The sequence below is a fragment of the Trachurus trachurus genome, assembly GCF_905171665.1.
Source record: "Trachurus trachurus genome assembly, chromosome: 9".
Classification (NCBI taxonomy): domain Eukaryota; kingdom Metazoa; phylum Chordata; class Actinopteri; order Carangiformes; family Carangidae; genus Trachurus; species Trachurus trachurus.
Window position 1 is genome coordinate 31,441,834 of NC_139895.1, and position 26,566 is coordinate 31,468,399.

The 26,566-nt window shown below is 43.1% G+C and overlaps 3 protein-coding genes across 6 annotated transcripts; 2 read left to right on the top strand and 1 right to left on the bottom strand.

The window, feature by feature from the left end:
• Window positions 1–1,829: 1,829 nt before the first annotated feature.
• On the bottom strand, window positions 1,830–2,081 carry ccdc157 (coiled-coil domain containing 157; the record flags this gene model as incomplete). Its single annotated transcript, XM_083978510.1, has 1 exon — window positions 1,830–2,081. The coding sequence occupies one exon, from the start codon at window positions 2,079–2,081 to the stop codon at window positions 1,830–1,832; it is 252 nt and encodes an 83-aa protein (XP_083834636.1).
• Window positions 2,082–2,213: 132 nt separating this feature from the next.
• Window positions 2,214–7,720, top strand: sf3a1 (splicing factor 3a, subunit 1). 4 transcript variants are annotated; one of them, XM_083978811.1, is made up of 16 exons: window positions 2,214–2,252; window positions 2,375–2,453; window positions 3,148–3,257; window positions 3,373–3,577; window positions 3,691–3,948; window positions 4,034–4,108; window positions 4,207–4,357; window positions 4,454–4,650; window positions 5,160–5,277; window positions 5,372–5,679; window positions 5,808–6,050; window positions 6,144–6,351; window positions 6,471–6,625; window positions 6,991–7,092; window positions 7,185–7,256; window positions 7,358–7,720. In XM_083978811.1, the coding sequence occupies exons 2-16, from the start codon at window positions 2,406–2,408 to the stop codon at window positions 7,457–7,459; spliced, it is 2,352 nt and encodes a 783-aa protein (XP_083834937.1). In that variant the 5' UTR covers window positions 2,214–2,252; window positions 2,375–2,405; the 3' UTR covers window positions 7,460–7,720. The 4 variants fall into 4 exon arrangements, with proteins under 4 accessions (XP_083834937.1, XP_083834938.1, XP_083834935.1 ...); XM_083978812.1 differs by having other exon boundaries at window positions 3,697–3,948; XM_083978809.1 differs by having other exon boundaries at window positions 6,991–7,256.
• A 1,105-nt stretch (window positions 7,721–8,825) lies between these two features.
• Window positions 8,826–23,765, top strand: LOC310991576 (TBC1 domain family member 10A-like). Its single transcript, XM_083979329.1, has 9 exons — window positions 8,826–9,479; window positions 10,980–11,079; window positions 14,486–14,593; window positions 15,575–15,681; window positions 15,782–15,896; window positions 16,503–16,568; window positions 17,104–17,293; window positions 17,787–17,941; window positions 21,190–23,765. The coding sequence occupies exons 1-9, from the start codon at window positions 9,298–9,300 to the stop codon at window positions 21,709–21,711; spliced, it is 1,545 nt and encodes a 514-aa protein (XP_083835455.1). The 5' UTR covers window positions 8,826–9,297; the 3' UTR covers window positions 21,712–23,765.
• Window positions 23,766–26,566: the final 2,801 nt, after the last annotated feature.

Sequence of the window (26,566 nt, forward strand, 5' to 3'; positions counted from 1 at the left end):
AAGGAGAGAAGGAGAAAGAATTAATCATCATCATCATCATCATCGCCATCATCACCTTGAGATCACACACACAGAAGAACCACTTTTTCCTAAATGTTTTATCTATAAAAGGTGGGCAAATCTGGAATAACCTCCCAGTCACAATTAGGGAGAGCAGCACGTTTACCATGTTCAAGGGAAAACTAAAAGCATGGTTACAAGCAAACCAGACATGTGACCACCTGTAACCTGTATAACAACTGCCTGGGCAGTGGGCACCATTTGAGTTTATGTTTTTCAGTTAAAGCAGAAGTAAGTGATATATTTGTGTTAATATAAGTCTTAAATAGTTATATCTTTCGACAGCAATCACTTACATAGAGTGTTTGGACCGAAACACGGGTCTGTCAGTCCCTCTGCTCTGCTCTGAGCCGAGGAGAAAACATTTCTCGTATCCTACAGTTTTTATCCAATGAGGAGAGAGAACGGCATGCAGGGCTGTGTGTGCAGCCAAGGGACGCCGTGAATGTGGTGACGTAGGGACGAGGACTGTTATGGTGTGTTCAAGGCAGCCCGTAACTCGTGTTTTTCCGACCTGTGAAGTTGTACCAGTTCGATCTGGTACGAGTTCACGGGTCGGAAGTTACGAGTGGCCGTTATAGTGACTTTCACCGGTAAAACAGGTCGGAAAAACACGAGTGGGTTGCCTGGAACGCTACAAAGTCGTAAGTTGTGACTTGAAGCTGTAATTTACGGTTTCAAAAGCCTGCCTGGAACGCAGCATTAGCCAAAACGACCGGATCACTTACTTCTGCTTTAATTGTACACAATGTTCACATCATTTTGGTTCTAGTAGTAGGCTACTTGCATAATTACAATTATGTATTACATTTTGTGCAATATCTACACACTTCTGCTTGTGCAACTGGGTGTAATGGGCATCGTGCAATACAACCTGGCACTTTAAACTGATGTGCACTTTAGGGCCTTGTGCAATATTGAGCACTTTAATATAGGGCATCGTGCAATACAACTTGGTACCTATGCACTCCTGCACTTTAACCCAGCACTTATGCACTTTATTCCCCAGAAACTCTTACGGTCCCCCCAGTGTTTGTCAATATGTTTTACATTGTCATAGTCGTCTTGTTGTCCTTTTGTTGTCTACATTATTATGTATAGCCTATTGCCATTGAACTGTTTTTATGTTTATGGTGATGATGTAAATTAGCACATTTACATGTTTTTATGTCCATTAATGTGCACTGTCCCATGATCCAAATAAACAAATAAAGTAAAGTTCTACCAGGGTATATACAGGAATCTTGAAGTTAATTCTAAAACCTTTTTAAGACTTTTTCAAGACCTTCTCAATATTTTTCAATACCTCACCGCCACTTCAAGCTGCAACCATTTACATTAGTGACACTTTTAATTTAACAGTTTTAGTTTGTGATAAAGACTATAGACCACTATGATGCTACAGAATTCAAAATAGGCTAGGATAATAAATAAAAGGCAACGTTTGTAATAATAATTAAAAAAAAACATTTCTCCACTCCTAAAAAACCAAAACAACAATCTTATTTTCTTTTTTATGTACCGGTTCATCTTTGTTTTTTTTTGATAAAATGAATAAATTCACACACTTTCACAATGTTTTTTAGGACTCAAACTCTTGGACAGCTAATTCAGAAAAAATACCTTCAAAATTTAAGACTTTATGAAGTCGTGAATACTTTTTAATACTTTTTAAGGGTCTTAATTTTCCCAAAATTGATTTATCACCTTTTAATACTTTTCAAGACCCCGCGGATACCCTGTCTACTCATCATCAACAGCACTGCATTTTACCTGTCAATCATGAGCTCCAGTAAAACAATGTGGGAGTGTTGGTTGAATGCATCCTCCCCATCCACAAAGTCATACTGCCCCAGCAGAGCCACCATGTCCAGATTGCAGGAGGGTTTATCAGGGAACTTCCAGGAGGGAAAGCGGACCGGTCCGGTTCTGGAGAACACGTCCACTATCGCACCTTGTAGGTCGACCAGGTCTCTCCGGAGGCTTTCGATACAGTCCTGACGACCCAGCAGCTCACTCATGTCTGCCACATACGGTCTACCACCACATAGCAATGAGGGAGACTGGGTGCAGCTTGTTGACATCAAGTCTCCTTGGCAACCTCCGCAAAGGAACTACAAGTTCCATGATGCATTGCGGGCTTGTTTCCGGAAGTAATACACCTCCATTGGGGTCAACGACAGCGCGACGCAGTGAGTGGCCGACCATAGCGAAATTAGGATTTAAGTTTTATCAGAGACCGCGTTTTGAAAATCCTACCTGGTGTAATAATAGTAATTTCAACACACACTATCTTTTGGTTTGGCGTTTGCAGGTAACTTCCTGCGTTACAGAAAAGCGCAGCCATGCCGCCTGGGCCTGTTCAGATAGTTCAACCGGAGCCCAACAATAAGGTAACGACGCCGCTCAACTTAGCTAATGTTAGCATTGTAGCTAACAGACAACTACGGCGATATCAACAACTGACTACTTACACCTTGTGTTTGAGTTGTTTATTTGAATGTGGGTTATATATTACGTAATGTCTATGTGGACTGACCACCCCACCGTATAAAGTTTGTCATTAGCATAGGCTACTCACTCATATAACCAAACACTAGGGAGCCATTAGATAGCCTTTTGGACCGAGGCTCACTTCACTCAGCGGAGCAGCAGCGCTTTTGGTTTGCTTGTGAAAATGATTAAAAGTGTACACTCTTATAAACTGGGTAATACTATTTCTTTCCAGTGGTTACCATTGATGAAATTTAAATGTAATCGTTTCCTAGTACCACAGATAGACCGTATTTTCCCGTTAATTTCTTTACAGTAGTATCTAGGTCACCAATGACTTCTTCAATGAGTTCTCCAGTGATGCTGCTTCAGAGTCATTTTCACCTCTGTTGTGTAGGGCAGACATTACATTAAAAACAGGCACAAATGGCAGTCATTGTGGTGAGCTGACTTGTTGAGGGAGCTAAAGCTAATATGTAGTAATCTGATGTTTTACAACAAGGTCATACCAGTGCTCTACACGCAGTGCTAATGTAGTCGACTTTATGATGAAGTGTGAATCTTGTGATGTAAACTGGAATTTTTTGTCAACAGAATGAAGGACCAGTGGAGGAAACCCCAGCCACTAAGCCCATCGTCGGCATCATATATCCACCTCCTGAGGTCCGAAACATCGTTGACAAGACAGCCAGCTTTGTGGCCAGGTTGGTTACTGCACATTTCTCCAATCATGTAATCCCACTGTTACATATAGCCAAGTCTTAATCTCAGATGGATTTTATGCCAATTATATACATCTAAATTCTTGTCATGTCACAGGAATGGACCTGAGTTTGAAGCAAGAATCCGTCAAAATGAGATCAACAATCCCAAATTTAACTTCCTCAACCCCAACGACCCTTACCATGCCTACTACCGTCACAAAGTCAATGAATTTAAGGAGGGCAAAGCACAGGAACCATCTGCAGCTGTGCCCAAGGTTATGCAGCAGGCAATGCAGCAGGCCCAGCAGCTTCCCCAAAAGGTAAGACATAGTATTTCATATCAATCGGCTGCTTCTCTTCTCGTTTTTTTATTGATTACAACTGTTACTACGGTATTTGATTATAACGACTAATCTGTCATGGTTTTCCATAGGTGCAGTCACAGGTGATTCAGGAAACAGTGGTGCCTAAAGAGCCACCTCCTGAGTTTGAGTTCATTGCAGATCCTCCATCTATCTCAGCATTTGACCTGGATGTGGTCAAGCTCACTGCCCAGTTCGTTGCTCGCAATGGCCGGCAATTTCTCACTCAGCTCATGCAGAAAGAACAGAGGAACTACCAGTTTGACTTTCTGCGACCACAGCACAGCCTTTTCAACTACTTCACCAAACTGGTTGAACAATACACTAAGGTGACCTGACGAATTGTGTCTTTGACATTATCATTACCCTTTTGTTTGTGTGGCGACGCTAAACTGTGTTCATCTTCACCTTTAGATTCTGATCCCTCCCAAAGGCCTACTCACCAAGCTGAAGAAAGAGGCTGAGAATCCAAGAGAGGTTATGGACCAGGTAATCTATCTGCTTCTCTAATGTTTCTGTATGTTCTCAGTAATTATGTAATAGCATGCTGCCGATGTTGATCAGCTGTCCCGCTGCTCCACCATCAGGTTAGATACCGTGTCGAGTGGGCGAAGTTCCAGGAGCGTGAGAGGAAGAAGGAGGAGGAGGAACGAGAGAAGGAACGGGTGGCGTATGCCCAAATCGACTGGCATGATTTTGTAGTGGTTGAGACTGTTGACTTCCAGCCCAACGAACAAGGTAATGTAACCACAGTCATTCTCAACTTAAAACACAGAACTCTCTAAATGACAATGGATTAATGTGTTTCTATTGGTGTCTCTGTTTCCCCCACAGGTCACTTCCCACCACCCACCACACCAGAGGAGCTTGGTGCTCGCATCCTGATCCAGGAGCGCTACGAGAAGTATGGAGAGAGTGAGGAGGTGGAGATGGAGGTGGAGAGTGAGGATGAAGACGATGAACGGGAGGATCGGAACGATGGCCATCCCTCACAACCTGATCAAGACACACAAGTGCAGGATATGGATGAGGTAAGAAATGATGAGAGAATTCATGACCACAGTTATGCACCGATTGATTGTACAGGGTTCCTACGCAAGTATGGAAAAGTATGGAATTTGATTTTATACATGTCCAGGTCTGGAAAAGTATGGAAAATGGAAACTATTGTATGGAAATATATTTATCTTAATACTTATGTGGGTTTGGTCTTATCTGAATTCATTTGGGTTAATTATTTTGTATGCGCTATTGTACCGAGCTACAATCTCCTGGAATTATTTGGTGACATAATGGAATACAAATTCAGAATAATGAAAACAAATGATTAATTGCACAATTTATTTACATGATATACATCTAAATACTCAAATGTCACAAATTATTCTAATGTTTTTACCGAGAAGTCTGGAAATTAGGGTCTGGGAAAAGGTATGGAATTTTGAAATTTCAAATGTGTAGGAACCCTGATTGTAGGTTGATAAAAAATAAATAATGAATTTATGTTAAAACATTGTTCTTTCCCTCCTGAATTCACCAGGGATCTGATGACGATGATGACCATATGAAGGCTCCACTGCCACCAGACAACCCGATGCCACCCCCACTGCCCCCAACTCCAGACCAAGTTATTATTCGCAAAGACTACGACCCCAAAGGTAAGTCATGCTTCTTTAGATAAGGCGACACACCGAGTAAGACATTAGTAACATGTACGGCTTGTGCTGATCCAATGCTGTCTTTGCCTCCCAGCTTCCAAGCCTCAGCCACAACTTGCACCTACTGACGAGTACCTCATCTCACCAATTACTGGTGAAAAGATCCCAGCCAGCAAGATGCAAGAGCACATGCGTATCGGTCTGCTGGATCCACGCTGGCTGGAGCAAAGAGACCGCATAATCAAAGAGAGGCAGACAGAGGATGAAGTCTACGCTCCCGGATTGGATATCGAGAGCAGCTTGAAACAGCTGGCCGAGAGGCGTACCGATATCTTCGGTGTGGAAGAGACGGCCATCGGTAAGAAGATCGGTGAAGAAGAAATCCAGAAGCCAGAGGAGAAGGTGAGAACAGTCATCATCAGAATCTCTGAGATGAATGAAGTCGAGTCATCGCAGCAGTGTTTACAATCAGCTTCTTTCTTTAAGTTTGTGTTTTGGCCGTAACGTTTGTGTTCGTCCTCCCTTCCCAGGTTACATGGGATGGCCACTCTGGAAGCATGGCTCGTACACAGCAGGCAGCACAGGCCAACATCACCCTGCAAGAGCAGATCGAAGCAATCCACAAGGCCAAAGGGCTGGTGGGAGAGGATGATACCAAGGAGAAAATCGGCCCAAGCAAGCCAAGTGAAATCCATCACCAGCCTCCCATGCCCTCCTCTGCACCCAGTATGCCTAAACCCAGTCCTCCTATGACTTCCATGCCTCGTCCTTCTGTGAGTAACTGTCTTTTAGAATGGTATTTCATCCTGAATATATCCTCTTTGTACGTATGCATCACATAATCCACTAATGTGCTGGTCAAACAGATGGCCCCTCCAGTCCGTACCACCCTGTTGTCTGCTGTACCTGTGATTCCAAGACCGCCCGTGTCTCCGGTGGTGCGCCTTGCCCCAGGACAAGTCATAGCACCAATGCCTCCTATGCTTTCTGCTCCCCGCATCAATGTGGTCCCCATGCCACAATCAGCACCCCACATCATGGCCCCGAGACCACCCCCCATGGTTGTTCCAACTGGTAAGGGAAAGGTTTCTTTCCATACATCACTCACTGACATTTAAAATAAATATGCATTCCCTGGGAAATAAATACGGCAAATAAATTATGATTTTTAAATTCAAATCTTCTTCTCCCAGCATTTGTCCCAGCTCCTCCACAGCCACAGCCACCAAGCTCTGCTCCTGCACCACCTTCCCACCCACCCCCACCTCATGAGGATGAGCCAGTCAGCAAGAAGATGAAGTCAGAGGACAGCCTCATTCCAGAGGAGGAGTTCCTTCGTAGAAATAAGGTTTGTTAGAGCAATGTAATATGTCAGTGTGTTTTTTTTTCTCTCTCTAAAGGTTAGTGGTGCAATTTATGATCTGCAAGTTTCAAAATAAAAGATTCATACTTTAATTCTCAGCCAAATATTTTTACAGGTTCCTTAAATATACAGACAAAGGAATACAACAACAAAATAGATGTTATGGATGGTTTTGGATTAGTTTTTATGAGATGTGTAATGCAATGTCCTTATTTTCCATTGATGAGGTAACCTCTATCAGTATGGGCCTTTAGCAGTACTAGATATGGTCAAAATGCTCATTGGGACTGTAACATCAACTGTCTTGCTGCAATATGCTCTTTCTTAATCAGATTTATTTTCCTCTCTAGGGTCCCGTGGCAGTTAAAGTGCAGGTTCCCAACATGCAGGACAAGACTGAATGGAAGCTGAACGGCCAAGTGCTGAATTTCACCGTCCCACTCACAGACCAGGTATGTAGATGTTGCCCTAACGTTTCTCTCTTTAAAGTGAGTGTGTGCACATACTGTACTCTCATGGGCGTGCAAATCCGATGTCTCCACAGGTGTCTGTTATTAAAGTCAAAATCCATGAAGCAACAGGCATGGCAGCGGGAAAACAGAAGCTACAGTATGAGGTAATCTTTTCTTTTCGGCTTGTATGGACTTGTGATGTCTCATCTACATAAATCTAAATGACAGATGATGTTCATTTTGTTGTGTTTTTGTTACTTCTCAGGGCATTTTCATCAAGGATTCCAACTCACTGGCTTATTACAACATGAACAATGGTTCAATCATTCACTTGGCACTGAAGGAAAGAGGTGGAAGAAAGAAGTGAGCCATGCAGCAAGAAGAAAAAGATTGTCTTGGGGTTGTTTTGTCGCTCAGTACTGTCATGTCATTTTAGTTAATTGATCATCATATTATATTGTACTTTTTCATGCAATTGTGTATGAAGAAGAGCATGTTCTTAAATGTTAACCGTGTTACTCAGAATGCTAAAAGAATTATACGCCAAACCCTTGATTTGTTCATGATGATATACAGCATTTGGTAACTGTAGAGCCCTACAACGTTCACCCATTTAAATAAAGGAATCAAACATTTAAGTGTGCTTTTGTGGTTTCATGTATAAGATTAGAAACTGGATAATGTATTTAAACACAACATTAATGCAATCCACTGTCTTCACAAACTATTAAGTGTATTAGGGTCACTAGGTAACCTCAATACTTAACCATGGTATTGGCTTTGTGGAGGACAATTTAGATGGATTCTCACAGGGTTCCCACGTGTCCTGGAAAACACATGGAAAAATTAGAAAAAGTCAAATGTCCTGAGGTGCCGTGGAAAATTATTTATGACATTGTGACATCAGCTACTAGAGCTCTATTTGACTTTTTCACACCCCACTGAGGATTTCTTTTCCAAAGAAAGAGACTTTGAGTTGATAGTGTTTCCAGTATAGGCTTTATGCACAGCTCCACTACAAGCTCCTTTATTTCCTGTCTTACATTTGGACAAACTGATTAATCCAGGTGTGTCTGACCATTGATTACTGAGGTCAGAGTCAGACACACCTGGATTAATCAGTTTGTCCAATAATGTAAGACAGGAAATAAAGGAGCTTGTTTAAGTTCAGGAAGTAGTGGAGCTGTGCATAGCTATCCCTGTCCTGTCTCTTTTGCTGAGTGACAGATTGGGGAGCAGCAGAGAGTTGTAGTTAAAAAGCAAAAAACGTTCTATAATAAATTTGTCATAGTTTCTATAAGCATGATATGATTTCATTGATAAGTTAGAGCCATAGATTAAATCAGACTTCTGGGGGTGAGAGAGGAATAGAAACAATCATGTACGGTACAAAATAAGGTACAGCTGTAGAAAAGAACACTTCTCAAAGCATGATTGGGACGGAGGATGTATAGTGTATTGGGTAATAACATGTCTGCCATACTGTAGCAGCTGGAAAAGACCTGGAAAATGATTTCAAGGAAAGAGTGGGAACTCCGTCTCGTGCACAGAATAGTGTGGTTTGTTGTGTGTAGAGTGTGTGAGTGTGTGTGTGTTCTTTTCGATGAGACAGAGGAGTTGCTTCCTGAGGCAGCCACTAGGGGTAGCCGTGACATTTAGACGCCTAAACTAAACCAGCCCAGGACGAGTCGACAGACTGTCTCTCTCTCTCTCTCCAGCCCAGTGTAGTGAACCATTCCTGGGATGACAGGACAGCGAGCCGAGCTGCCGTTAACCCGAGGGCGTGATGAACTAGCCGGCTAACCAGCTAACGGAGTTAGTCGGAGGCTCACTATGAAAACTGAGATTACAACATAACATTAGTTTGTCGAAGGTAGGGGTCATTATAATAATACTTTTAGAGTTCGAGCTAACTTTACGTTAGCGAATGTTAAATCTGATTAAGCATTCAAGTTAACGGAGCTCGCTAACGCATAACTATTTGATGTGGCCTGACATTTGTCGCCCGGTTTTAGATAAGTTAACATTTACTGAGAAAAAAAAACCGTGTTTGGAAAGTTTAAGTCACGTCGAGAAATCATGGCGTCGATGCTGTTTGAGTCGACAACATATGCAGAGGAGCAGTTTTGACTTAGGGCTGTCAACAAGCTCGCCGCTGCTGACGTTAGCTGCCCTGGCTAGCCCGCTAGCTGCTCTGCTGCTAACATGGACAGATCGAGGGACGGCCGTCAGTCGGTGGACACCCGGAGCATCCGGACCATCAGCAGCACACACATGGACGATGAGAGCTCCCTGGGCTCCGACTCGGAGATCAACGGCTTCACCAGCGACAGACGCACAGACAAATACGGATTCATCGGCGGGGCACAGCAGTACTCGGAGGAGTCGTAAGTTTGTCTCAACTTCTTGCACTGATTAATTTCCAATGACTTCACCACCAGTGTAACTTACTGGAACATGGCCAGATTTTTTTTTTTTTTAATTCCACTTGAGTCCAGCTGTTGTTGTTGTGGTGCAGAGGTGTTGACATTTTACAAGTTGCACCAGTGTTGTTGTGTGGACAGCGTGGCACAGTGTGTTCGTGATGTGCCCACACACTGTTTGCCTCACCCAGCATGGCAAAGACGATCGAGTTGGATCAGTAACAAGCCTCTTTCTTCTTCCTTCTGCCATGCAAAACATTTCTCTTGTGAATATAATAATATACTAACACACACTAGTTGTGTGAGGAGCCGGAAAAGAAACTGTTCTTCTTGTTAGGTTTTCATTTGAATCGTTTGAATGGATTTATTCATAGCCATTGAGGCGAGTTGCAGTGTTATTTTTTTTTCTATGAAGGCCTCTCTTTCTTTCTTTCCTCCCTTTTTCACTGGTGGCCTGAAGCCTAACTTACATTGCAGTGCTAAAATAGTGGTAGGAGTGAGAGAAAGTTGTGCCAAGCACTGGCTGTTTGGGAGCTTCCTGTTTTCTGAAGTTTTGGCAGACTTGGAGCCATAGCTCTGGTGCCCCGGTTACTAGAGGGCCTCTCTCTCTTGGCTCACTGTTTTATAGGTATTCACAAACCCAGGAATTAACTTGGAATATTTGGCAGTGATAGTAACTCATCATTGCTTTAAGATCTTTTGAAAGCTGAAATTGGAGTATAACATATTGTTGCACTGATCCCCAACATATGCCGCCCACAACTTCTCTTTTTTTTTCTTTTTTTTTTTAAGAGAGGGCTGGCCAAGGTTTAAAAAAAAAAAATCTCTCTTTGAAGGCAGTTGAACCCTACAATTACATGCTTGTGCTGATGAGATAATTGCAAAGCTCAGTAAAGCATCAGACCTCATTCATAATGTAGGATAGACTTGCCTACGTTTTCTTTTCCTCTTGGAGAATATGTTCCCTTTTTCTTGCCTGTAAATACTCTGCATAAAATTGCATCATAAGGCAGACAAATCTTGCCTGCAGCACTTTGGCGTGAAACAGGATTTACTATTAAAACTGGCTACATATGAGTTTGTATCTTTTATAGTCCTTTCAAAGGAAGTCTAGTCGTTGTTATCTTTGAGGCATTGCACAGTTTACCAACTTCTTATGAGTAATGGCCACACACACAGATCTGATGGCACACACATCATGTTTTTTTTTTTTTTTTTTTACACCCTCCACACACATAAAGAGCCAGCTACGAAAAACTACTTTTGTATTTTTACCCAGGTTTGAGGTTTTATTTCCGACCGAACTCAGTGAAAAATATGCACCCTTTTTTCACCTGGCGTGTGATTATTCCCAGAATGAGGAACGGTTAGGTGCTGTTGAGTCATATTTATTGATGTTGGTTTAAAGTGCCAAATATTTAATGTGTCTCTCTCTTTCCTGTGTTTTCTCTGTTGTGTCTCCAGAGCTCAGGATGTGCCTCCAGAGGTGCTCAGGCAAAGGGAGGTGAAGTGGCTGGACATGCTCAACCACTGGGACAAATGGATGATCAAGAGGTTTGATAAGGTCAGCTCAAAGCGTTCACTCTGAAACACAAAACACCAGGCGGCTTGTTTTCATTGGGCAGATCTAGTTTCAAGTTTTACCCACAAATATGTCATCCTGAGAATTTTTGTGTCTTTTTTTTAAAACACTAGATCAGGCAAGGTAAAGGGCATTGCTTAAGCATTTGATTGCACAAGGATAAGACTTGTGCACACTTTGTTTGCATCTTCACTTGTCAAGCTGGTTCTGTGTGAAACGATCCCTGCGATTCAACACGGAGCCGCAGCTTCACCTCATTTCCATGAGTCAGCAGCAGCAGCAGGGCTGGACACGACACGACACATCCCTAAATCGCCTCATGCGCTGTGTGACAAATTCATAGTCTCAGTCAGATTCAGGGCGGGGCCTCTGCTGACTTCCTACGACAAAACCATAATGAAGGTGTTAGGAGTATTAACTATAGCTTTAAGTCAACTGCAAGTCAGCTCTTGGGAGGAAGCGGAACAGAGACTGGTTTTTCGTTACCCAGGTGGGCCCAAAGGTCGTTCAGTGAAGGTCAAGGTTTCTAATCCTCTGCTGTGCTCCCTTTGTTTTGTTTTACATAAACTACGCAGCACTCACCTTGAGGAAGTGTGCCAACTTTATATCAGAGAAGGCAAACAAAGGTTACCAGGAATGGTAACGCAAGTGGTGATGACTTCTATGCGATACACCCTTTTTGTAATTTCAGTTGAATCAGTCTGTTGTGTAAACAGAGGCTCCTCGCTGTGAATCAAAGATCTGGGTTGCTTGCATCTCTACTTTGCCACATCACAGGAGTTATGCTTAAGACTTTTCAAGATGCATATCTCTGTGCACTGAAGCTGCACACAGTACAGTTTGGCTCTACTGAGGCCGCTGTGCTCCTGTTCTATGTCATGCAAAAAGGGATTTTCCTAAATCAGCATCTCTGTGTATAGTGTTTAAATGATGTTAGTGTTTAGGTCTCTTTAGCTGAACACATTTAACAAACTACTATTTACTTGACAGGGTCCGATGTTGAGGTTTTTTTCTACTTGCCCTACTTGCAAGTACTTCTCAAATCTACTTGCCCCATCTAAATTCTTACTTGCCCTGCCTAAGAGGGTTTTTTTTTCTGGCTGTGTGGTGCATACTTTCACTCATTACTTATATCTAACTAAAATCCATTTCCTGTTGACTGTATACAACACTACACAACACTTCTTTCTTCAGAAAGCAGTATTTATTAATGGAAATCATTGCAGACATGTAAAATTAACTGCTATTTCACATTATTTGACCAGTAGCAGTTACACCCTCCGTCTGAACAGGTGAGCCACCTGTTTAATGCCCGATCACAGTTGAAATTTTAAACTGAAGGGCCTTTAATGGCTAAAAACATTAACCTGGACAACATTTTAACAGATAGCTGGCTCCTCCAATCAGATTTTATTCTTTTCATTGCATTCACATGCTGCAGTGGACAGTGGATAATTTAGCTTCAGTATTAATGCAGTATCTAAAAAAATAATAATATTAGAAAAGACCCATTTAAAAAAGCATTTTTAAGATGAAAATGTTGGCCTTCTGAAAAGTATGTCTATCTATATGCTCTCAATACTTGGTTGGGGCCATTTGACCTGAACTACTGGAAATAGCCCAGACTTTTCCATGTTATTCTAGTTTATTGAGATGCCAATGTAAAACTCAAGGATGTGGGACATTGAAACAACAGTGACAGGGAAACAGCTAACATCTAACAGCTGTATAGTTCGGTTGAAGCACCGTCTGCACGTGTGTTTATTGACAACAGGGTTATAACCTAAAAAGGACACGTCAGCTCGTCGGTATGGTAACGGTAACAGGTGACTGTTGCTGCGTGCGTCTGCCCCGAGTCTGAAACAGCGGCGGTCGCTCACCGTCACTGAAATGCTCGGTGAAATCGCCGATTAAATACGACGAGCCACGAGCCACGTATAGCCTGGGTAGCACACCCGCTGCAGTGACCCAGTTCGATTCCACCCGACAGTCCCTTTGCTCCGCGTCAGTCCCCCCTCTCACTCTCTCTCCCCCCCACCTCCTCCCCCGTCTCCCTTCAGCTATCCTTTCAAAATAAATGCATAAAAAGCCCGAAAATAAAAAAAAAAAACCCCAACCGGGCAAGTCTGCACAGGTTCTACTGGTCCCGCCGGCAATTTTTAATTGCCCCGGGCAATCGGGCAACCGTTAATGTGGAACCCTGCTTGAGTATCTTTAAAGCCCTTTATAGATCAAATAGCTGTCACATGAGGTGTGTTGTTGCCCGCTGGCAGTCATTTTTGACCGATAGCTTGTGGTGACATTAGACTGAAACAGCAAAGTATTAGGGCTGTCACTTTTTATTCGACATTCGAATATTCGTTCGAATGTGGGGGGAAAAGTTCGTATTCGAGCATTAATGACCTGCTCGATATGCAGGCTGCAGCAAAGATACTCTATTTACCGTCTTTGGCTGCAGTGCCCGGTGCCTGCATAGCGCCGCGGAACGTCCACCGGACGCGGAAGGGCCGCGAAGAGCCGAGAAACGGAGCCAGTTTACTTTCTGTGCCCATATTAACCGCTGGTGTGGTGTCGCGGCGTGCACCTCCGCGGCCGGCTCGCGCCGTGCAGCGTCTGGTCTATTTTGTGTGAGAGCCGCGAGCAATCGCGTCAAGCTGGGCAGGAAGTCAAACATGAAACAACGAGAGTATCCGGTCAATTTTCAAAATAAAACACCGCGACTGTGTGTGCTGCGGCTGCGGCGCGCGCGGGGGGGGGGGGGGGGGGGGTAATAATCGAATATATCCGAACGAATTACGGGTCATTCAATAATCGTTCGAATGTCATTTTTCTAAAAACTGACAGCCCTACAAAGTATACATAACATGACAGCTTTGTCATGCTCTAATAAAAGTGTCTCAGATAACAATGTCAACATCCCAGGAATGCAGATTTATTGCAGATGCCAGATAGATTTTCCGGTATCTTTGGTAAACATGTTTCTCCTGTCTGTTTCACAGCCGACATTTTGACTTGTTACAGTCTGGAGGTTCATTCATCTGTCCTCAGATTGTTAACATTTAGTCTTTTTTTAAACTAGTTTATGATTTGACACACCTGTCTATAAGTCTCCCAGGTATGCAAGTAGCTGCTAGTAATTTTAATCTATTGTGAAATGTCATAATGTCTTCTGTGAGAAAGGCCCATAGACGACAGAAAACATGACAGTGAGGCGTTAGTGTTTTTAACAGATAGCTACTTTTTGCATAGATGAAAGAAGAGGAACCGATACAAAAGTGTTGGGTCTGCTGCACAGAACAGCTAGCATTCACACATTTGTCAGCTTGTGGCAAGCCTCGGTCACACTTGTGTCCTTTGTGTCTGAACGCCCCTTTCCTGTGTGACACAGGTGAGACTGCGGTCCCAGAAAGGAATCCCTCCTGCCCTCCGAGGCCGTGCGTGGCTCTATCTGTCCGGGGGGAAGGTGAAGAGAGAGCAGAACCAAGGAAAGTTTCAGGTGAGAGAGCTTCTCCTTTCACTTCCCCATGGCAGCTCTTTTTTTGTGCTTAATTTTCAGGTTCATTTCATTTTTGAATTTTCGTTCGAATTTGTTACCGAAACTGTGGGCGAGCAGCAGGGCCACTTCTGGTTGAGAAGCCTGAGGTCTGGTGCACAGGAGCTGGAGGCATTTCACTTTTACATGGGAAATGGCCTGCTGTTTAATAGCTAATAACACATTCCTTTTTTGTAAACATTCATCCTCAGTTAACTTTTTTTTAGGTTAATTCAAAACAATTATACTTGAATTGAATTGAAAGAAGAATATACATTCACTTGAGTAATTTATTTTTTGGTTTGTTTTTTGGGGTAATTATTTCTGTTTTCTGACTTTTTTTTCAGTTTTTCGTGGTAATATTTTTCTTCCTTTTTTTCGGTGTAATTTTTTTCTGACCACCTGCAAGTAACGTTTAACCGCTGCAGTCAAGCCTCCATCACGGATCTATTACATCTTAGATCCATGAGATACATTGTTAAGGATTTTTATTCAAACTCCACTTTGGTTCAGGTTCCACCATTGCTTTATTTTCCAGACTGACGGCTCCAACACAAGCATCAACAAACTTTTCCCGGGGCAAGCTACACACGTCACATCAGGGAGCGTATAACAAACATCCTTCAAAATAAAAGTACTACTCATAACACAATGAGTAAAGGCGCTTTCTTTTACATTGCTTAGTTAACATACATCCATGAATATATGCTCCACAAAAAATACAGACTTATTTTCACTGTGTTCCAAGTGAATTCAGATTTATATTGAAAGGAAACTACTCACAGGAAGGAAGGAAATATTAAAAAAAAAAATAAACCAAAAAATAAATTACTCAGAAAAACAGGATTTTTTTATTGTTAGTCATGTGAATGCAATAAGCTTCCGTATACTAACCCTATCATACTGTGCAATAATCTCACGTTTCCTGCATGTGTGTTTGACCAGGAGCTGGACAGCCAACCAGGGGACCCCAAATGGGTGGACGTGATTGAGAAAGACCTCCATCGACAGTTTCCCTTCCACGAGATGTTTGTGTCTCGAGGTGGACACGGGTGAGCACAGTGAGACATGATGTGACTGGCAGGGCTGTGATGATGGTGACGTTGAGCTTGTCTGACTGCTCTGTGGGTCTGTTGTCTTGACTCGTCACAGGCAGCAGGACCTGTTTCGTGTTCTCAAGGCTTACACTCTCTTCAGACCGGAGGAGGGATACTGCCAGGCTCAGGCTCCCATTGCTGCCGTGTTGCTCATGCACATGCCTGCTGAGGTACTGTGTGCCCCCCCCCCCCCCCCCCAACCACCACAAACATTTAAACTGTCTCCTACGGTGTAAAACGTGCTGTCACCATACGGAGCTGCCTGTGGAGTTATTGGTCGTCTGCGGCACTGTTAAAAAAAAAATAAGTTCAGAAGGCTTGTTATAACTTTGGTCTTTAAACTAGGAAGCCTGTGTTCTTTCTTTTATCATTTGCTGTTCAGTTTTAATTAGTGACCTTGAACAAGTCTATTTTTAAGCGGAACAGCGCAGAGCCTTGCAGATGATGTCATCTGGAGCCGCTCCAGAGAATGAATAATAGATCAACAGCCATGGTGACTTAACAACATTTTATGCGTGTTGTTTTTACTTGATAGTGATAAGCACAGCAGTGTATCCAGATAAAACTTCTGGTTTAGGAATGCGTCACTGTTGAGAGCCAATGTCATCTTCAAAAACTGCATGTAATCACCACTTTCACAACAATGGCTAAATCAGATTTATTATCACAAGTCAGAATCTCTGCTGTTACCAATACTTCCATGTGAGGATGATCAGATGTCCTGTAGATAAACAGTAGCTTTCTTGACATCATGTATGTTTTTTGTTTTTTTACAGGATGCCTTTTGGGGGCTGGTCCAAATTTGTGAGAAGTATCTTCCTGGCTACTACAGTCCTGGCCTGGTGAGACTGAAAACACGCACAAGCACACAGGTTTAGCAAATGCAGAGAGAGCGTGACTTGGTCTGACGCTGCTGTTACAACAACTATAATCCACATTAACTAACTGGGCTTACTCTGTGATTACAGTGCAGTTTTTTTTTTTTTTTGCAGACACAGGGATTCTGTGGTCATATGTTACTGATGAAACCAGTGAGGCATCCTTAGACTTGGACCATAATTTAACCACTGGGTTACTTATTTGCTCAGCAACATCAGTAAACTATCTCCTGCTATTAATTTCAGAAGCAAGATTTACTGATGAAGCGTTTCAGCTTGTTATTAAAACATGGAGCTACAAGAGAAGATGTTACAACATCTGGGTGGTCGCGTTTAGCGGCAAACAGTTAGCGTTTGGAGCAACATGATGCATTTGGACTTGTTTTTTTATGAAATGGATGAACATCCACATGCATATCAGGTTTCGGCCCCGACAGTACACAAGTACAATAGCTTTTTGTTTCCTCTCGTAATGCTTTCCTACCTGTGTCTCTTTCAGGAAGCTATACAGTTAGATGGAGAGATCCTGTTCGCTCTGCTGCGACGTGTCTCCCCGCTAGCCTTCCGCCATCTGGAGAAACACAAGATTGACCCCATCCTCTACATGACTGAATGGTTTATGTGTGCCTTCTCCAGAACCCTGCCTTGGGCCTCTGTGCTGCGTGTCTGGGACATGTTCCTCTGTGATGGTAAACAGTGGCTTCTAGCATTGCACTTGCTCTGATGTCAGGTGTTGTAGACAGGGGTGCACATAACTTTTTTTAGTGAGTACCACAAGATGGTGTTTGGCACTAGGCTTGTGCCAATCGGCAATCTGATCGTGTATCGGCGATCGACAATGTTTTTTTTTCTTGCCGATGTTATAAAACACATATTACACACACGCTACAGCTGTGCAGCGCCACATCCACTGTGCTCTGGCTCAGCTGATCAGCGCCAGAGCATGTGAGCGGAGCGGAGAAATGGACAGGTCTGTGAGCGTGATTGGAAATTTTCACCTGCTCCGCTCTGCTCACATGCTCTGATTATTAGGGCGATCTGAAAATGTCGCTTGGTGACACAAATGACGTTGCGCATTCCTCATTTGTGACGCGCATGCATCTGTACCAGTTATGTGCACCCCTGGTTGTAGACAAGCAACAGATTCCTAACAAAGTGAAACTCTCCACCTCCCTCTCTCAGGAGTAAAGATAATCTTCCGCGTGGGCTTGGTGCTACTTAAGTGCATGCTGGGCACCCGGGAGAAACTGAAGGCCTGCCAGGGCCAGTATGAGACCATGGAGCTTCTCAGGGCCATAGAGCCACGATACATGCAGGAGGGCTTCCTCGTCCGAGAGGTAAGAAAAGAGGAGCCACAAAGGAAACAAATCTTCAGCTAGTATGAAAAGTAGTTAGCAGTTAGATTAATTGGGAAAGATTCATTTAGATTGCATTATTCTGCTGCAGACTTTCCCTGAAATGACTTGTTAACATACATAAGTTCAGAATGTTTTCCTTTAAAGGGATAGTCCAACATTTTGCAAATTGGCCCTTTGCCATAATCCCTATAGTCATAGCAGTAGGTTCGTTACCTTTAATTGTCTGTGAGCTATTTTTAGAACGGCGGAGCAGAGCCGAGAGCTGCTCAGAGCTACGCTACAGAGGCTCATGGGATTTCTTGGTTTCCCTCATCAAACTCATCAAATACACAATCCAACAACTCCAAAACGCTCTGGTGGACAAGTTGTGACCTGCACATTCACCACGCTATGAGATAATAACAGAACGTTATGAGACGGAGTTGTTTTCGAGGTAAATTCATCCAAAACCGCTGATGCGCGTTCCCGTGGGGGCAGTTTTTCGGCAAACAGTCTTTGCATTTTCCTACAACTCCAACAACTCTGTCTCATAACGTTCCATTATTATCTCATAGCGTGGTGAATGTGCAGGTCACAACTTGTCCACCAGAGCGTTTTGGAGTTGTTGGATTGTGTATTTGATGAGTTTGATGAGGGAAACCAAGAAATCCCATGAGCCTCCGTAGCGTAGCTCTGAGCAGCTCGCGGCTGCGCTCAGCAGTTCTAAAAATAGCTTGCAGCGACAATTAAAGGTAACAAACCTACTGCTATGACTATAGCGATTATGGCAATGGGCCAATTTGCCAAAATGTTGAACTAGCCCTTTAAATGTTTGTGACTCTTTACTTCTATAAACATCTACATCTGACTTAACAAGACAACATAGATCATTCAGTTAGTGCTGGTGTTGAGGTTTTTGGTTTTACAGATAAGTTTGTCCTTCTTACACTTGAGTGAAATCTTGGTTCATACTCCATTCCAAACTTTGCACAGACAGTGTGGTGTATGGCGTGTATTTGCATGCAATCAGCAGTGCATGCAAATAATTACTAAGTAGAGCAGTTTGCCGTGATGTGCTGCAGCACTACACGTGGATAATTGCAATGCACAAAAGGTCATATTAGGCTGGCATAATACTTTAATGATGTAGTGGAGGGTTGTGTCACTCATTGAGGATGTGGAATGGACAGAGAACAATAAGTGTTCCCAGATGTAGGCGAGGGAACAGCACAGAGTCTGTGAATGAAGTTGTCCAGAGCGCTGGCCGGCCACTGTCTGGTTTCTGTGTGTGAGTCTTGTCTGAGTGTCTGTTCGTGTTAACAATCGCCCCTCTTATACACAGGGCTGACTTGACTGTGAGTGACGGTGCATCCACAGCAGCCCTGAGACCCTTTGGCATTTACTGACAAAAGTTCACATTATTAACACAATGCACCAACATGGAAGGAACATATTTTCCAGCCAGGGCTGGTCCTGTTGCTTTACATTTGCCTGACTATGATCCAACTGTGACCCGGTGACGCGTCTCTTCCTTTTTTAATATTTAAATTTCAATAGGGGTTATACAATATACGAACAGAGGAAGGACAGTACAGGACAAAACATTACAATACTAGGACAGTTTACTTAAACAAGACAAACTCAAGGTACAAAACAATAAGTAAGTAACACTAAGTTAACAGTATTTTTTATTTATTTAACCTTTATTTCACCAGGCAGAATCAATTAAGAACAAGTTCTTATTTACAAGTATGTGCAAGCACTGTAAAAGACTTGACCTTACACACATGATAATTCCTGAGGAAGACGTATGGAGTGGAAGGAGACAATATGGATGGGACTTAGGTACATACATTACAAGGAGTCACGTGGATAACAGTCAATCATTAGGAACATCAACAAAAAGCCCAGGTTAACAGTCTTAGTGGCCAAAAGGCCTTGATTCGATGGGACCACATTATGCTGGGGTGAGGGCAAGGTGCTGTGCTGTCATAAAGTTTCTAATTATGTCCCATAAGCCGTCCTCCCTCCTGTGAAGGTCCAACAAGGCTGAAGCAGCCTTTTCCATGCTTACAAGATTGGAAAAACTCATCCAACCATTTCAGCATGTTAAAACAGTCGGGGTTTCTACCTTTCCAATTCATGAGTATTATACGTTAAGTTGCAAGACATGCGAGTGAGACCATTTTTGTGCAATTGAAGAGTTAATGCCAGTCGGTTGGAAACCTAACAGGCATGTAGCTGGAGAAAGAGTCAGTTCAGTATTTAAAATTTGGGACAGTGTGGCTCTGACTGCATCCCAGAGGGCCTTGATAGCAGAACAGAACAAAGGGGAGTGGGCCATGGTGCCTAGCTCCCCACACCCATGCCAGCATAGGTCTGAAACAGAGTTATCCATCTTGTTTGGCTTGTAGGGCGTGATGTAAGCTCTATGTAAGATTTTAAAGGGATACGCCAAAAAAAAATTTTGTGTCTTGCCTCACTCCCGAGTCCATGACAAGCTCTAAACTCTGTATATCACTTTATCAACATTTCAAAAAATTTTAGGCGAGAAAGTAGCCGTTTAGATCAGCAGAGTGTCGTTAATTTGTCTAAATACCAGCTGTTTACAATTTTGTTTGGACGAATTCGGCGCTAATCAACCTAGCCATTGTGACCAATGCACTTCCGGTTACTTTCACAAAATAAAACACCCGTTTCCCTTTACATACAGAAAACCATGACGATTGAATTTGTGCTTTTACTTTGAAATAGGAAGCTAACCTACCCTCGATGTAGCTAGCTTGAACCAAAATAAACCGTCTTTGCTTGAACCATCAGTTTTGACCGTTCCCTAACCGGCATTTGACCGCTCAAGATGCCTTACCGGAGAGTTTTGTCAGCTCTGAGACGAAGATCGGCCCGCCGGTTTCCGTTTAGAGTTGCTGAAGAGTTTCTCTGATGACTTTAGGTGGAGGCAGGCTAACACTACCTATACACTTCCAGCGTTTGAGGCAAGCTAATTAGCGGTGCGCCAGCTCTGCCCGTATCTCCCTTGTTACTGCACGCACAGTCGAAAGGATGGTGTCCATCTGCTTGTCATGGACTGGGGATTGAGGCAAGACACGAAAAAAAAAAGTTGGCCTATCCCTTTAAAATTGATAATCGTGAAGCGTGCACATTTGGTAAAAGATACAGAGTTATTCCAAATTCTGTCCCATTCATGCTGGGAAAGTGAGATACCTAACGCGTCTCTCTTCCTGTTGCAGATCCTGGAGGTGCCAGTGACGGCGCGAGACGTGGAACGAGAGCACCACAGCCAGCTGAAGCGCTGGAGGAAGAACCGCGGAGAGCTGAACTTCAAACCGCCTCCGAGGATGCACGGCGCGCGGCTGGTCATGATGGCCGAGCCGCCCAGGCGCCAGGACCTGCAGCAGAACCCCACCATCGTCCTGGAGGTGCCTCAGCCCCCCGTGCCGCTGACCAAGGGCAAGGAGGAGAGGAAGAGCAAGAAGAAGAAGAGCGTGAAGAAATCCAAGCCCGTGGAGGAGATCCCTAACCCTTACCCTCTTCCCGTCGACCCGGACCTTCCACCGCCGCCTCCGCCCTGCCAGCCGCCCGCCCCGCCTCCAGTCAGGGAAGAGACGGCACCAGAGGCCGTGCCACAGACTGACACAGACCCCCCTCCCCAGCAGCCGGCGCCTCCTACAGACCTTCCCCCTGCCAAAGAGTCTCCTCTTCAACGATCCACACAAAGCCTTAGCAGCACAGATCAGGATACCTACCTGTAGCTCCGCACCAGTCTGTGTGTGTGTGTGTCTATGTGTGTGTGTTTGTATGTGTGGACAGAGCACCAGCACCCCTCAGCCAACAACCAGCGTCCCTACTCTTCTACCGTTGGGCTGTTTTGTATTCATTTATTCATTTTTAGACACCATTTTGCCTATGATATTATTGGTATACACTAAAGCACCTTTTGCTGAGTGTAAAAACTTCTTTGACGCTTGTGCCATTTCTCCACATGAAGCTCATGTTACCTCCTCTACATGCTTGATGCTTTCACATGACCACGGGTCAGAAGTGTCCTGTTTACCAGGGAGACACGTTACTGAGTCTTTGGGAGCAAAGTCAGACAATTGTGGTGTGAATGGGACACAGAGAACAATGAGGTGCCACAGCTTCTGCAGTTTTTATTCCAATACGTCTTCACTCTAATTCAACACTAGTTCACCTGTAATACTGTGCAGCCACGGATATAAACTGCTGATACTAACTCCACGCTTTTCAGCCTTTAAACCATTATCTTTCATTAGGGCTTTTGTCCACTAGAGGGCAGCCTTGCAGAGGCTTCAGTCATAAAATCCTGTTATTATTTTGTTAGTAAAGCTGAGAACAGCAGGGAGGATTCACAGAGTTTTGGGAGGTATTGTGTCTGAGATTTGTTACATTTTGCATTCCAGTAGGGAAAGTTGTGCATTTTACGTTTCGCATTGTTACATTTGAACTGAAAATAATCTTCCTGAATCAGTGAAATCGAATCGTGCCACTTTGTGTTCATAAAAGCCTTTTTTTCTACAAGCACTATTTATTTACAGAACAGTTTAAACATGATATTTGTTTGTACATGTCCTGCTAGTGCGAAAATGGACACATTTTGTTTTTCAGTCTGTTTAACTGATGTGGTTAAACTCTGTATAAACTATAAAACTCACTGTGCCAGGCACTTCCAGCCACTTTAGAGCAGCAGTAATTCATGTTACTCGGGCAGCAGAGAGGAGAACACTGGACATTCCTCACTATATGACACATTCCTGCCTTGTTAAAAGCTAATCAGTCTGAAAAGCTGTCTCTTGCCAAAATATGTACAGTATTTGTCTGTGTTTTATTCCTCAACTGGGACAGTGAGCGATTGCAAATTACCTAATGGTGCTGACCTTCCATTTGGCAAAGCTCCAGCACCCAGCTGGGGGCCAGGCAGATCTTACTGAGTAGTATGTTGGATCATTTTTTAATATATATATTTTTGCTAGAATTTCCAAAGCAAATCAAGACTGTTGTTTTGAGATGATCTTCGACCACTACCTGTGAGCAGGATTATTCCATTAGTACAGTTGAGGGGATCATGAGATTTCAAGATTTTTTGGGATATATTAGAGCATTTCTCTGAAGAGAAGTTGCTTTGTTTTGGGGGGAAATATGGAGACAACTGGGGGTTTTGACAGTTGTGTTTTTTTTCTTCTTCAAAACATGTTGGACAATCTTTTATTGTGACCAGTCCAAGTTTGTTTTCTAACTTTCATCACGCTGATAAATGACAAAGGGAGTTCTGACAAGCATATGTACACGTGTGGGATGTGTCTGTGTGTATCAATATCAAGGAGAGTCTGTGCTTCGATAAATGCATGTGTAGGTCGGTTATAAAAAAAAAAGAAAGACAAAAAAAGATGGGGTTTCAGATGGCAACACATTGTCCACTCGCCTGTATGCAATAGTTTTTTAGTTGCTTGTATTACACACCTCACATTCCGCTGACATTATATCTTAATTTAATGCTGTTTGTGTAGATATGACATGTAAAATAACAATTTGTTTTGTAAAGAAATCTATTTTTCAATGTGTAATGCCATATTTTATTGAGCAGTCACAGAAACTGCAGAGGAGACATCTCCAAATCATTTGCAGCCACAGACATATTTTAGATCAGCATTTGTAACACTAGGAAAAAAAAACTTGTGTGACCTTTTCCACTTAAAATGTTTTTCTCTCTAAAGACAGGTTGGTATTTTACCATAGTGATAAAAGAAATGTTTGACAAGACGTGGGCAGTAAACATCCTGAGTTTAAATTTTACGAATAAAATTTTGTTTAAACCAAACTTAATTCGTTGCTGTAGCATTTCTTTAGAAATGAATTTATAACAAAAATCCACAAATGTATTTTGACACGTTGACATGTTTTCTAATGCAATGTCTTATGATCTCCAGCAGATGGGGCACCAAAGTTATCAGCTTGACATGAAGCAGTGCTGTCCAACGTGGGTGTCATTGAGAGAGGCCAAGGGATTCCCAAGATTTGTTTTTTTTCACATTTGAATAGTGTTTTACTGCATAAAAATCAACAATCGCATTCTTGCATAGCTGAAATGACATCAGACCGAAACTAAATCGGAGAAAATTTCAACCTGCATGATCGTTATCTGCAAACCAGGGCAAGTGGTGTCTTTTTACTGAGAATGAACTCATATTGGAGTGTGTTCAAATCTGTAATATATTTTTCATCCACATCATTTGTTTTCTTGGTTTGCAGTCGACATGAGACATACCGTGAAAGACAGCTATGAGGTTCGAAGTTGGGAAATCTGCCTATTTTTTACCTTGGCACATGTACTTGTTATCTAAATATATAGATAGGAGGAGCAGGATAGAGCAGCTTAGCACATTAGTCACACATTAATTACATTATATTATTTAACACATTATATCTCTTCATTATAAAGGAAATAAACATGTTAATGTGATGGACTATTTCTTGACCTTGGTGAACTTCAGGTTTGCTGGAAGCAGGCAGCAGACTACTGCCACATCTTTAGTCCAGCAGTATATTTGTGGCATTAACCTCTAAATAACACATTTCCCAAAAACTATCCCTTTAAAAACTGTTTGGGAACTTTCTTGTTTGGCAAAGCAGCTGTTCCCAAAGACGGATTTAAGAGCTTCTTAAAGGTATAATGTGTAGGAATTCCCCCCATCTAGCGGTGCGGTTGCATATCGGAACGTATTCTTGATGTTGCATTCACGTGAAATCGGGCAGATGTCAGACAGACAACAGACGCTGCATCTAACAGGATAACAATGTGTATGTATGTACAATGAAGGTTAGCTGTTGTTTACTATCATTAATAGTAGGCCTATTATAACAAAAAAAAAAAAGTTACCAGAGTAATAAATGTAATTCTGTGCTCTGTCAAATCACCTCAGATCAGACTCCATGATGCAAAATCTTATCTCATCCATGCTCTGGTGTCTGTCTGTCTCTCTGAGCATCCTGGAAATGGGAGGGAAAAAAAGATAGTGAAGCTGCTGTAGGAGTGGATCTGTTAATGACACAAGTATTTGACCTCTCTCCTTGGAGATTTTCTCTTCAGCTTGAACAACCCCCCCACCCCCTCCACCACCCAAACAGATCAGCCCTGCTCCCTCTCCTCCTTTAGACTAATGACAGGTTACTATTCTTTTCTTAATTCACAGTTTGACCTGCCAAATGCCTCTTTTTCTCCACCTTGAGGTGTGGGGTATCTGAAGTTTGCCTTGGGCTTTAAACGCTCCATTGTAAATTGCTACCTTGATGACCTGAGTGAGGCTGCTGGCTCATCTCTAATCGTCCAGCAAGGCGTGAGCTGCAGCTGTTGACCTCTGGTCACCAGGGGCTCAGCGTAGTGATTAAAAGAGACGGCAGTGAATAGCAGGTAATGTGAGAATTGTCACTGTCTTTAAAATAACTATTTGATAGGTCTTATAGGTGCGTGCAGATATCAATGTCTTCCTTGAAAGGCAGTACCTGTCAATATCTATTAATCATACTTGGCCATTATGTCATTCCACCAGGGCCATTATGGACCATTATGGGGTCTGTTGATGTTTGCCCACATAAGGCACAGCAACAGTTAATGGTCTTGGTCCCTGAGGAATGCATGCACCGTCACGCTTTCCCTCTTTGCATCAGACACCTGGCCCTCTTTCAGTGCCACCGTGCCATTTACATCTCAAAGGGGGACGACCAAGAAGGCTCTCTCTGTGCTCCCTTCCTTACTCCAGAAATGATCTGATTTATCTCTTCATCAACGGAAATATATGCCTTTTAGAGGGCCATCCCGCCTCTCTCATCCCCAGCTAATAGAGATGGGAGAGAGAGCAGTAAAAAGAGAGACTTGTGATCCTCCGTGTGATCCCAGACCCAACGAACCCCTGTCACAGTGCTTGATTCATGTGATGCGGGTGACTTTCTTTCTGCTCCCATGGCTCAATGTGTTAAGGCATGGGTAGAGAGGGAGCAGGGAGAGAGGGGGGGGGGGGGGGGGGGGGCATAACGCAAAGCAAAGGCGCCTGTGTTCCTAAAGTATCCGATTCCCACGTTTGATGGAGCATGACAGGTTGGCTCAGGTCAAATTAAAAGGCCGCAGCAACAAATATGAGGGCAGACGTTGTGACGGTCTGTGCAGGTGAACTTTCTGTGGCAGTGGGAATAAAAAGTTATTTATTGCACTGAGGGAAAACATTAGTGCAAGAGGCATTAAGTGGGGGGATCCCTGCGAGAGGGCCAGGGTGGATAATTGAATCATCCTTGTGTTGTTCTTTCTGTGTGGACCTCGTATGTTCATCTGCCAGAGGAAAAGCCCTCACTTTCCCCTCCACCCCTTAGCATTGTAGATGACTGAGTTCTTTTCCACATCCAGACCTTTAAATCAAATGATCTACAGCGTACCTGCCTTTGATTTCTACAGTATTGTATGCACAGTATGTCATGAATACTAATACTCAGCTGTCTGTTCTCTGGCCCTGCAGGTTTCGTCTTAGACGGAAACATGACATCTCTCTTTCCAGACATAGCTTTGTATATTCTCCGTCTCCTGGCTCCTGTGAGCTATTT